General features: G+C 35.6%; 1 protein-coding gene across 1 annotated transcript in view; it reads left to right on the forward strand.

The window, feature by feature from the left end:
* The window catches only part of CACNA1A (calcium voltage-gated channel subunit alpha1 A), a 632,851-nt gene that overhangs the window by 601,822 nt on the left and 17,993 nt on the right, over positions 1–13,036 (forward strand). The window contains exons 42-43 of the mRNA XM_053718181.1: positions 1,829–1,967; positions 2,468–2,581. Of these exons, the coding sequence (XP_053574156.1) occupies positions 1,829–1,967; positions 2,468–2,581 (253 nt within the window). The remainder of the gene's footprint in view (positions 1–1,828; positions 1,968–2,467; positions 2,582–13,036) is intronic.

The raw sequence follows: 13,036 nt of genomic DNA on the forward strand, positions 1-13,036 counted from the left end.
TGTGGTAAGAGCTTTGAAATATTATGTGGAAGCGACTAAAGATTTCAGGAAGACTTCCAGTCTATTTGTTTTATTTTCTGGTCCTAGGAAAGGTCAGAAGGCTTCTGCTATTTCCTTGGCTTCTTGGTTGAAACTTTTGATTCATCAAGCTTATTTGGAGTCAGGTCAGGCCCCGCCTCAGAGAATTACAGCTCATTCTACTAGATCAGTCTCCACTTCGTGGGCTTTTAAGAATGAAGCTTCAGTTGATCAGATTTGCAAAGCGGCGACTTGGTCCTCTTTGCATACACTTACTAAATTCTACCGTTTTTATGTATTTGCTTCTTCAGAAGCAGTTTTTGGTAGAAAAGTTCTTCAGGCAGCTGTTTCAGTTTGATTCTTCTGCTTTTTGATTTAAGTTTTTTTCTTTCAAAAATGAAAATAAACTTATTTTTTTGGGTTGTGGATTAATTTTTTCAGCGAAATATGGCTGTTTTTATTTTTATTCCCTCCCTCTCTAGTGACTCTTGAGTGGAAGACTCCACATCTTGGGTATTGATATCCCATATGTCACTAGCTCATGGACTCTTGCCAATTACATGAAAGAAAACATAATTTATGTAAGAACTTACCTGATAAATTAATTTCTTTCATATTGGCAAGAGTCCATGAGGCCCACCCTTTTTATGGTAGTTATGATTTTTTTCTACTCCTTTCTTTATCACCCCACTGCTTGGCTATTCGTTAAACTGAATTGTGGGTGTGGTGAGGGGTGTATTTATAGGCATTTTGAGGTTTGGGAAACTTTGCCCCTCCTGTTAGGATTGTATATCCCATATGTCACTAGCTCATGGACTCTTGCCAATATGAAAGAAATTAATTTATCAGGTAAGTTCTTACATAAATTATGTTTTTAGTTACTAAATTTTTTTTATTGATTTTATCAGAAACATAGTACAATCTTCACATATATGTAAAAACAACAAGATGTACAAAACGTGACAAAATAATGCAACACATAAAAAGTAGAATCTCACAAATTATCAAGATCCTCAGCAGGGTGACAAACCTTCAAGATGTAACTAAGGATCACATAAATTGTGAAAGGATATTAATGTTGTCTTTTCAAATCGGATTTCTATCGTCAATCGTGTTTTTTGGGAAAAGGCTTTAACCCTCCGCCGTTCAATCTTGTTTGATGGCTACACAGACCCTTTGCGCAAGTTTTAAAAAAAAAAACAGAAGTTCCAAATCGTGTTTTAAATAATTGTGATTTACAATATCTAGAAAATTATGGTGCCATCTTCTTACAGTAATAAGGAATAGTAGTATTTGGCAAAGAAAAACCTTGTACAATGAGGTTTGGAATTTTTAGTATATGTTAACCTTGTAACTTTGTGACTTCTAAATTTACATTATGAGAACTGTCATATTATAAGTAGAAGGTAATATTAGTCTTACAGAGAATAAGTTCCCGCACTGTAACAAATTAAATTCAGAATTTTTAGCCCTTATCAGGATGGTAAATTATCGTCTTTTTTTGTCTCATTGATGTCAATTGGAGGCCATAATAGTAAACCCTGGCCATTTTAGGAAGCATTAAGAGCCAAAAAAAATGTACTATGTAAACTGCTGAGGGACAGCAAGTGTTAAAAAGGAATGTTTAGAAGCTGCAGATCATTTATTATTGGCAACTATGTAAATGCAATCGTGAAATTATAGCATACTTACTTATGTATATTGTGGTTCCATTACATATAAAGGTAGTTCTAGCATGGGCCTGAAGTGCTCATAAAATGATTCTGTGTTTCCACATAAAGATTAAGTTCAAGGCTCTATTTTGCACCAGGAATATACCTGAAGGAGGCATGAAGGAGAGTCAGTCCTGGATGACACAGCGGGCTCAGCAAATGTTTCAGAGGACAGGGACTTGGAGTCCAGAGAGGGGTCGAACACAGGAGAACACCAACAGTTGGCCAAATTCTCAGGTCTGTGACCTTCTTAATGTCTTCCTCAGCAACTTGCAACCTTTTCACATGTACAATCGAATCTTTTTTCTACCGCTTTCCAATTATGACACTTTTTTTCATTATCTTACTTAAAGTTTGTAGGGCACAGAGTAGCATTGATGTGCAATGATTACTTTGCATTACCAAGACTTGTATCCATCCATTTATTTTCTTTCTCCACCTTATATTTTGCTTTTTACTTTAATCATTGGCTAAAAATACTGGAGTGTGGTTTACTTTATTGTTACATCCTATAAATGTAAAGAAAACATCAAATTTGCTAACATAGTCCAGAAAGATTATTTTAAGCTAATGCTTTAGAAAAGCTCAAATTATGTGTATATTTTTAGAATTTATTCCAAATTCTTTATCAAATTTACATTTTACAAAAAACTATAAATATTGATGTACATAGGAGCAACGTTAATTTTTCATATTGATATCAGTGTAGTTATTCTGTATGTTTATCTGTCTTCCAGTCGGTAGAAATGAGAGAGATGTCTCGAGATGGTTACTCAGACAGTGAGCAGTACCCAGTGATGGAGGGACATGGGAGAGCTGCCTCAATGCCACGGCTACCTGCTGACAACCAGGTGAATATATACCTACATTAATGACTGCTATCTCTGGACTGAGGTAGAAACTCATTGGCATATAACTTTATAGAGGTGAAATCAGCAGCTCATAAGATAATACAACTTTTCATTTAGGGCCTACCAAACCCAGCTAATTCTGATCCATCAGAATTTCTGTACAAAAAATAACATAGTTGCTGAGGTGATTTTTGGCTTCTTTTTCATAGCCATTCAAATTAATTAGAAAAGCTGCCAATTAAAATAGTGAAACAACTCTTTTTATTTAGAGCTGTAACCAAAAGCAGATTTACCTCAGTGTCTGGAAGAACATTTGAAGTTGTGAATTATTGTAAAAGGAATCTTTGAGTTGACGTTGCACTTGTCTTATTTTGTTTTTTTACACGCAAAATATGCAACTAAAAACTGACCAAAATAGGAGGGCAAAGATTATCCTCATGTATAGGTAAAGGTATAGGTCAATCACTGTTTTTTTAATGCATTTGAAAATCTTGTGAAAAGTGGGTTATTGCACGAGAGAAAGGCTGGGTCTGGGAATTTTTATTTTAGCTACTTGTCTTTGTGGAGATTTAGATGTAAGTCTGGCAATTTTTCTTAAAATATCTAATTGTGGGTTATAGGATACAACTAGGGATACACTGTTATTTTCCAGTGTCGGCCTGTATTTCAGGAATTTACATCCAACTCTCCACAAAGACAAACAGCTCAAATAAATATTCCCAGACCCACCCCTCCTCTCATACAGGCAAGCTCCAAACCTTAAAAAAATGTTAATCAAAAGCCAACTAGGATAACCCAGAAAACAACCGTACATTTCCCTGCAACCAAAAGCAATGCAAAACCTGCACCCACATCTTAACAACCGAGACAATCTCAACTCCAAAAGAACAGGAATACAAAATCCAGGGCTGTTTTACTTGCTGTTCATCAAATGTGATGTATCTCATAACATGTAAAAAATGCTAAAATGGGGCACACTATATAGGAAAAACAAAACAACAACTCAAGAAAAGAATGAATTTCCACCACTTCACAATCACACACAAAAAAAATAACAGAAGGGGGAAACATTTCAACAGACCACATCACAATCTCCAGGATTTGAGAGTAACAGTACTGAAAGGGAACTTCAGATCCCAAAGGGAAAGAAGGATTTGGGAATACAAAGTCATAAGCCTGTTGATTTCAATTATGGGTGGAACCTGACTTATGGCTCTATGAATTCATATATTTCCTAAAGACATGGCAAGTTTTATTAATTTCCTGATATCTAAATAGTTCTGAAAAAATGTTTTATCATACAGGTGTCTACCCCCTACACAGTGAGAGACAGATAGTCTCTTCACACATAAGATACAACATGGTCCTGCACTCTGTGTGTTTACCACTTTGTTTTGCATATCTATGTAATCATGTCCAGGATTCACAAACCTCTTCACACATCCCTGTGAAACATTTCCTGAGTATCTGACCTTACAACTACATCACAGCAAATGTTCATGCTTTACATTTGTCATTTTTATTGCATATACCTTACTACCTTACCCTGTATACTGTATATGACTAAACCTTATTTATACATCAGAATGCCTGACAAAGGGACCTCAGAGTCCTAAAAGCTTGCAATTGTATCCACTATTAGTTAGCTATTAAAGGTATCAACTGTACATCGCCTTTATTATTTTCTTACAAAAGGATTTAAAAATCTAGGTTTTCTCACCTAATTGCACATAAAAAGGGATATTTATCCAGCCGTCAACCGCAAATATGCTGGAATTCTGCAGCGTAATTGTGGCGAGCTTGATTCGACCCATTTATCAAAGCCTACAGACCGGCAAAAGTTGAAATTTGTGACGTAACATACAATCCGCCGGTCTCAATCCGACACAGATCGATGCTTACGTCATTACAGATGTTCCGAATACACATTTGGCACTATCTGACAACTTTTGCAACTTATCAAATTCCTAACAGGTACGCTCGCCACTATTCCGGTCCAGCGTACCTGGTTTTCAATCCGCCACCCTGGAGGCCGCTGATGCCATAGGAATCAATGGGAGTCTGAAAGCAGCGAAATCTTATGTTCGATGCTGCCAGATATCCCATTGATTTCTATGGTAGAAAACAAATTACGTTTACACCTAACACCCTAACATAAGCCCCAAGTCTAAACACAGTTATTAATCCCTATTACGCCGCTGCAACTAAATAAATATATTAACCCCTATCCCGCCGCTCCCGGAGCCCACCGCAAGTAAATAAATATATTAACCCCTATTCCGCCGCTCCCGGAGCCCTCCGCAAATGTAATAAAATTATTAACCCCTGGCCTCCCACATCACTACCACTAACTAAACGGATTAACCCCTAAACCGCCAGCCCCCCACATCACCATAAACTAAATTAAGTTATTAACCCCTAAACAACCCACTAACTTTACATTATAATTACCTCATCCCTATCTTATAATAAATTAAAACTTACCTTTAGAATTAAAATAAACTATATTAAACTATTAATTAACCTACCCTAACTATTATACTAAAATTACATTAAACTATATTAAACTATTAATTAATCTACCTTAACTATTATACTAAAACTACATTAAACTAACAATTAAATTAACTATATTACATATTTAAAAACCTAACCCTACTCAAGTTATTTAAATCTACTATAAAAAATTACTAAACTACATAAAAATAACAACTAAGTTACAAAAAATAAAAAACACTTACAAAAAATAAAAAACCCACAGTATCAAAAATAAAAAAGAATTACACCTAATCTAATAGCCGTATCAAAATAAAAAGCCCCCCAAAATAAAAAAAACCTAGCATACACTAAACTACCTAAAGACATGAAAGTAAGGGAGCTGCTATAAATAATGTTATGTGTTTCAATTAAGAACGGAGGTGCAGACCCTATAATACTATCGGCTAGATTTAGAGTTTGGCGTTAGCCATCAAAACCAGCATTAGAGGCTCCTAATGCTGGTTTTGGGCTACCGCTGGTATTTCGAGTCAGTCAGGAAAGGGTCTAACGCTCACTTTGCAGCCGCGACTTTTCCATACCGCAGATCCCCTTACGTCAATTGCGTATCCTATCTTTTCAATGGGATCTTTCTAACGCCGGTATTTAGAGTCTTGGCTGAAGTGAGCGTGAAAACTAACGACAAAACTCCAGCCGCAGAAAAAAAGTCAGTAGTTAAGAGCTTTCTGGGCTAACGCAGGTTTATAAAGCTCTTAACTACTGTGCTCTAAAGTACACTAACACTCATAAACTACCTATGTACCCCTAAACCGAGGTCCCCCCACATCGCCACCACTCTATTAAATTTTTTTAACCCCTAATCTGCCGACCGCACACCGCCGCCACCTACGTTATCCCTATGTACCCCTAATCTGCTGTCCCTAATACCGCCGACACCTACATAATATTTATTAACCCCTAATCTGCCGCCCCCGTCGCCGCCACCTACCTACAATTATTAACCCCCTAATCTGCCGACCGCACACCACCGCAACCTACGTTATCCCTATGTACCCCTAATCTGCTGCCCCTAACACCGCCAACCCCTATATTATATTTATTAACCCCTAATCTGCCGCTCCCAACGTCGCCTCCACCTACTTACAATAATTAACCCCTAATCTGCCGACCGGATCTCACCGCTACTCTAATAAATGTATTAACCCCTAAAGCTAAGTCTAACCCTAACACAAACACCCCCCTAAGTTAAATATAATTTAAATCTAACGAAATAAATTAACTCTTATTAAATAAATTAATCCTATTTAAAGCTAAATACTTACCTGTAAAATAAACCCTAATATAGCTACAATATAAATTATAATTATATTGTAGCTATTTTAGGATTAATATTTATTTTACAGGTAACTTTGTATTTATTTTAACCAGGTACAATAGCTATTAAATAGTCAATAACTATTTAATAGCTACCTAGTTAAAATAATTACAAAATTACCTGTAAAATAAATCCTAATCTAAGTTACAATTAAACCTAACACTACACTATCAATAAATAAATTAAACTACCTACAATTATCTACAATTAAACCTAACACTACATTATCAATACATTAATTAAATACAATACCTACAAATAAATACAATGAAATAAACTAACTAAAGTACAAAAAATAAAAAAGAACTAAGTTACAAAAAATAAAAAAATATTTACAAACATTAGAAAAATATTACAACCATTTTAAACTAATTACACCTACTCTAAGCCCCCTAATAAAATAACAAAGACCCCCAAAATAAAAAAATGCCCTACCCTATTCTAAAATTAAAATAAAAAAGCTCTTTTACCTTACCAGCCCTTAAAAGGGCCATTTGCGGGGCATGCCCCAAAGAATTCAGCTCTTTTGCCTGGAAAAAAAAACATACAATACTCCCCCACAACATTTACAACCCACCACCCACATACCCCTAATCTAACCCAAACCCCCCTTAAATAAACCTAACACTAAGCCCCTGAAGATCTTCCTACCTTTTCAGGGCTGGTAAGGTTAAAAAGCTTTTCTATTTTAATTGTAGAATAGGGTAGGGCATTTTTTTATTTTGGGGGTCTTTGTTATTTTATTAGGGGGCTTAGAGTAGGTGTAATTAGTTTAAAATTGTTGTAATATTTTTCTAATGTTTGTAAATATTTTTTTATTTTTTGTAACTTAGTTCTTTTTTATTTTTTGTACTTTAGTTAGTTTATTTCATTGTATTTATTTGTAGGTATTGTATTTAATTAATTTATTGATAGTGTAGTGTTAGGTTTAATTGTAACTTAGGTTAGGATTTATTTTACAGGTAATTTTGTAATTATTTTAACTAGGTAGCTATTAAATAGTTATTAACTATTTAATAGCTATTGTACCTGGTTAAAATAATTACAAAGTTGCCTGTAAAATAAATATTAATCCTAAAATAGCTACAATATAATTATAATTTATATTGTAGCTATATTAGGGTTTATTTTACAGGTAAGTATTTAGCTTTAAATAGGAATAATTTATTTAATAAGAGTTAATTTATTTCGTTAGATTTAAATTATATTTAATTTAGGGGGGTGTTAGGGTTAGACTTAGCTTTAGTGGTTAATACATTTATTAGAGTAGCGGTGAGATCCGGTCGGCAGATTAGGGGTTAATTATTGTAGGTAGGTGGAGGCGACGTTGGGGGCGGCAGATTAGGGGTTAATAAATATAATATAGGGGTCGGCGGTGTTAGGGGCTGCAGATTAGGGGTACATAGGGATAACGTAGGTTGCGGCGGTATACAGAGCGGCAGATTAGGGGTTAATAATAATATGCAGGGGTCAGCGATAGCGGGGGCAGCAGATTAGGGGTTAATAAATATAATATAGGGGTCGGCGGTGTTAGGGGCAGCAGATTAGGGGTACATAGGTATAATGTAGGTTGCGGCGGTGTACGGAGCGGCAGATTAGGGGTTAATAATAATATGCAGGGGTCAGCGATAGCGGGGGTGGCAGATTAAGGGTTAATAAGTGTAAGGTTAGGGGTGTTTAGACTCGGGGTTCATGTTAGGGTGTTAGGTGCAGACTTAGGAAGTGTTTCCCCATAGGAAACAATGGGGATGCGTTAGGAGCTTAACGCTGCTTTTTTGCAGGTGTTAGGTTTTTTTTCAGCTCAAACTGCTCCATTGTTTTCTATGGGGGAATCGTGCACGAGCACGTTTTTGAAGCTGGCCGCGTCCATAAGCAACGCTGGTATCGAGAGTTGCAGTGGCGGTAAATATGCTCTACGCTCCCTTTTTTGGAGCCTAACGCAGCCATTCTGTGAACTCTAAATACCAGCGGTATTTAAAAGGTGCGGGGGGGGAAAAAGCATGCGTAGCTAACGCACCCCTTTGGCCGCAGAACTCTAAATCTAGCCGTATATTTGAAAAAACCCAAAAAGACTGAAAAATAAGGATAAGTAATCCTTATATAAAGATAGGGATTTCAGCACTCTCCAAAACACATAGAGAAACAATTAATTTGTATAGATGAGTAAAAATTAAAAATTTGTGAAGTAACAAGTGTGGAATCTGGTAGAGACATAGAACAAAACTTGAAACCACACGCATGTGTTCAGAAAGCACTAACAATTTATTACTATATAAACAGAAGAAAAATTATATGAAATTAATAATTTAAAGCATATTCAAAAGAGACGTCTCATGGGGAATAAAGCATAGATGCAAAAGTAATATACTTTATATTGAAAGGCTTCAAAATTTGAGAAAACTAACAACACCTCTATCAGAGGACAACCCCAAAATCATATATGAGGGATATGTTGTCATGATACTATCATGAGGATCTATGTTGTTAACTCAAAACTTTAAGATGATATTTATTGAAGCTTAAAATGCCATTAACATTCAGATATGCATAAATAACAAAAAGGAGAAGCTTGGTTATTGTAAAATAGAAGGTGTATAATAACAGGTGCAGCAAAACACTATACCAGTAGCCAAACACAACACCATAATCAGAGGGCACAATTGGTGATGTACAAAAGATATTCTATTTTGTGGGATCCGTCTTATGAATTTTAGATTAGATCCTTACCAAAAATCTCTTAGCGTTTGCCTGGGAATTAATCTTTATCCTTGGACAGGTAATAAGTTAAAGGATGAAAAGTCTAAGTTTTCCACCATATGTTGTTACTCCTTTAGATAGTGGCGTTAGGAGTCTTGTCGGTAGAGGGTCTACCACTCACTTCTCTCAAGACTCCAAATACCAGCGTTAGGCAGATTCCATTGAAAAGATAACATACGCGATTAGCGTAAGGGGATCTGCGGTAGCCTGGAATCGCGGTAGGGAAGTGAGCGTTAGACCCTTTCCTACCTGACTCTAAATACCAGCGGGCGGCCAAAAGCAGCGTTAGGACCCCTTAACGCTGCTTTTGACGGCTAACGCAAAACTCTAAATCTAGGTGAATATGTTTTTAAAAAGTTTTCAGGACCATTTTGCACTTATGGAATTAAACAACTAAAGGGACTTGATAAAGTGCAATACTGGACTTTTTGACGTTTCCAAGCATTCTAAGACAATTTGGAATAACTCTATTATGTTGCACATGCGCAATACACTCTGAAATGGCCACAGATGCCATTTTAGATGTATATACAAATATATGGGTATATTAATTAAACCTATGTACATCACTATAGTGTAGTTCGTTCGGTAGTGACCAGGATAGAAATTTACATATGTATATTAATTTAATTGATGTATACGTAATATATCGTACACCTAACAAGAGCTGCAAGAATCGCAAGAAAGAACAAAATCACCACCTCAAATATCTGTAATTGGCATTTAGCAAACATCTTCTTAAAATGTATGTTTTTATTTCATACATTTTCATGATTCTGATTTATAGTATTTTCATCTTCTTAAATTAAACTTTAATCGCAATTGCATCTTCGTGACCATGATTTAACAGTTTGCTATTCCATCTTGTTTATTGCCAACTAAGATCTTTTACACAGATGTTTATAAGTCCCAGACATTGTGTTTTGCAAAATCGCAATTTACAACAACTAGAACTTGTGTAGTCATCTTCTTACAGTAATAGAAATTCATCAAAGACAAACCTTGTTCTTTACAGTGAGGTTTGGAACTTTTGAACCTTGCAACTTTCATAATTTCACAATTACAATATGAGAAGTGTTAAATGCCTGGCATATAAAATGATTTAAGTTGCAGGCACTTTGTTCTTCATTTTCTGCAGTATTCTTCTTGCTTTTAGATGAAAATCTTGCCAAATTAGAAAAGACAAGTTTTTCTCAATCAATGATTGAAAAACATTTTTTTTTTTTTATTATTTAATATTTAAAGGCCAGATTACTAGAGGAACGTTAACAGTTACGCACAAGCGATAAGGGGTTTATCGCAGTTGTTTGTGCTTGTCGGGTTTACCGCTTGTATTACAAGTTGAAAGTAAAAAGATCGCTTGAGCGTAGTCGCGATTTACGCTAAAATGATTACCGCGTCCTCAGAACTCTGGTTAAATGTTTTGCAAAGCAAAAAAGTTGCACAAGACACATAAAAAATACATTACAAAGTACCGTTACACTCATAATAACACTGTCTAATAAAAATTATAAAAAAGATATTTTACATAAAAAGTTATAAAGGCTCAAAGATATGAGATCTCAGGTTTTAGAAGTGCATTAGAGCCATTTGCAGTTAAGTAGATAAAAACATTTAAAATCATATTTATGCAATATTCATATTTAATAAAGTGTTATATTGTGTATTTACTGTAAATATTTCACATTCAAATGTTCTGCACATTCTATGTATTTCTAAATATACAGTATATTCCTATATAAATATATATATGTATCTATAATTATATATAATCATAGTATAGCTATATATTGTACCGAAAAACCATCAGATATATATAGAAATATATATTTATGAATAATATCTGTGTGAAGAACATTGGAATGTGAAATATTCATATTATCATGTCGGGTTAGCGCAATGAGAATATGCAATCAGGTTTGCGCGCAAGTTTTTTTCCACTTGTTTTGCTCTATTGATTTCTATGGGGGAATAAGTGAACGTGCACGCAATATTCTAAATTAGGGTTAGTGCACAACCGAAAACAGTTTACTTTCAACTCATAATACAAGCGCAACCCAACAAGCGTTAGAAAAGCGCTCCACATATAGGGGTAGATTTATTAACTGTCTGGCTGACATGATTTCCTGTAGCAGATCATGTCTGCCCGAAATCGCTAAATGCACATTTAACATTGCCCAAGCATTTCCGCCCCCCTGCACATTGGCCGCTAGCAGGGGTTGTCAATCATCCAGATCGTATATGATCGGGATGATTGCTGTCCGCCACCTCAGAGGTGGTGGACGAGTTAAGGAACAGCAGTCCTTAACTCGTCTTACGACCGCTGCTTCTTAACTTATATTTCCGACGAGCTTAAAGGCTCGCACGGAAACAGCTGCATTTGCAGCATGTTAAATTGGCCCCATAATCTGGTCCTAAGAGTTTAAAAATATCATTGAGCAAACATGCATGTTATACCCATTATGCCCATATACAACTGTCATTCAAATTGTGTAACACTTAGAAACATCACTATTTCAAGTCTCATGTACTTCATAAACCCCATTAACCCATTTCTGTTTTTGGTGATTAAAAGTCACAGAACTAGATTACAAGTGGAGAGCAGATATATAAGAACTATTGAGCGCTAACAACATTCAAGTTAAATCTATAGCACTCTTATTGTTGCGCTCATATTACAAGTTGAAAGATAAAAGTTATCGTTTGAGCTAAAGACTTAAGACACACTAACATCTAGAGGTTGGATATCACGGCCACGCTAACAACCCATAGATTTCTGGCTTTCACTCAAGCACTAACCTGAAGGTGCACTAAGCCAAGCGCGCTAAAGCCAAAGGTGCACTAGAAAATAATTAACCCTTTCCTGACGGGGTTAAAGTGTCTACATCGGAACAACTGTTCCGATGTAGACAAATTGAAATCACACGATCGCGAGATTTCAATTATTGGATCGGGTCTGGGGGGGCGTCCCTATAACCCTAGGAACGCCCTCCAGACCGCAATCAAATCTGAGAAGCACAGAAGGCTTCAGGACAGCCGTTGGCTATGACGTTCTATTCCGTCATAACGGCTTTAAAGCCTAGTGTAATTATGACGGAATAGAACGGCATAACGGCGTTAAAAGGTTAAAATAGTATTGTTCTTCAATCAGAAGAAAATTTTATTTGAATAAAAAAATATATATATATATATATATATATATACATATTATATATTACATGGTGTTAACATTTGTTTTAAGGGGATATGGTATTTGACTAGGGAAGGGCTCAAAGGTGTGTGTATGTATATATATATATATGTATATGTGTATATATATATATATATATATATATATATATACATACAGTTGTATGCAAAAGTTTAGGCACCCCTAACAATTTCCATGATTTTCATTTATAAATAATTGGGTGTTTGGATCAGCAATTTCATTTTGATCTATCAAATAACTGAAGGACACAGTAATAAATTAGTGAAATTAGGTTTATTGGATTAACAGAAAATGTGCAATATGCATCAAAACGAAATTAGACAGGTGCATAAATGTGGGCACCCCAACAGAAATATTGCATCAATATTTACTAGAGCCTCCTTTAGCAGAAATAACAGCCTCTAGACGCTTCCTATAATCTGTAATGAGTGTCTGGATTCTGGATGAAGGTATTTTGGACCATTCCTCCTTGCAAAACATCTCCATTTCAGTTAGGTTTGATGGTTGGCGAACATGGACAGCCCGCTTCAAATCACCCCACAAATTTTCAATGATATTCAGGTCTGGGGACTGGGATTACCATTCCAGAACATTGTACTTGTTCCTCTGCATAAAT

This window comes from Bombina bombina, chromosome 6 (assembly GCF_027579735.1).
Source record: "Bombina bombina isolate aBomBom1 chromosome 6, aBomBom1.pri, whole genome shotgun sequence".
Lineage (NCBI taxonomy): Eukaryota > Metazoa > Chordata > Amphibia > Anura > Bombinatoridae > Bombina > Bombina bombina.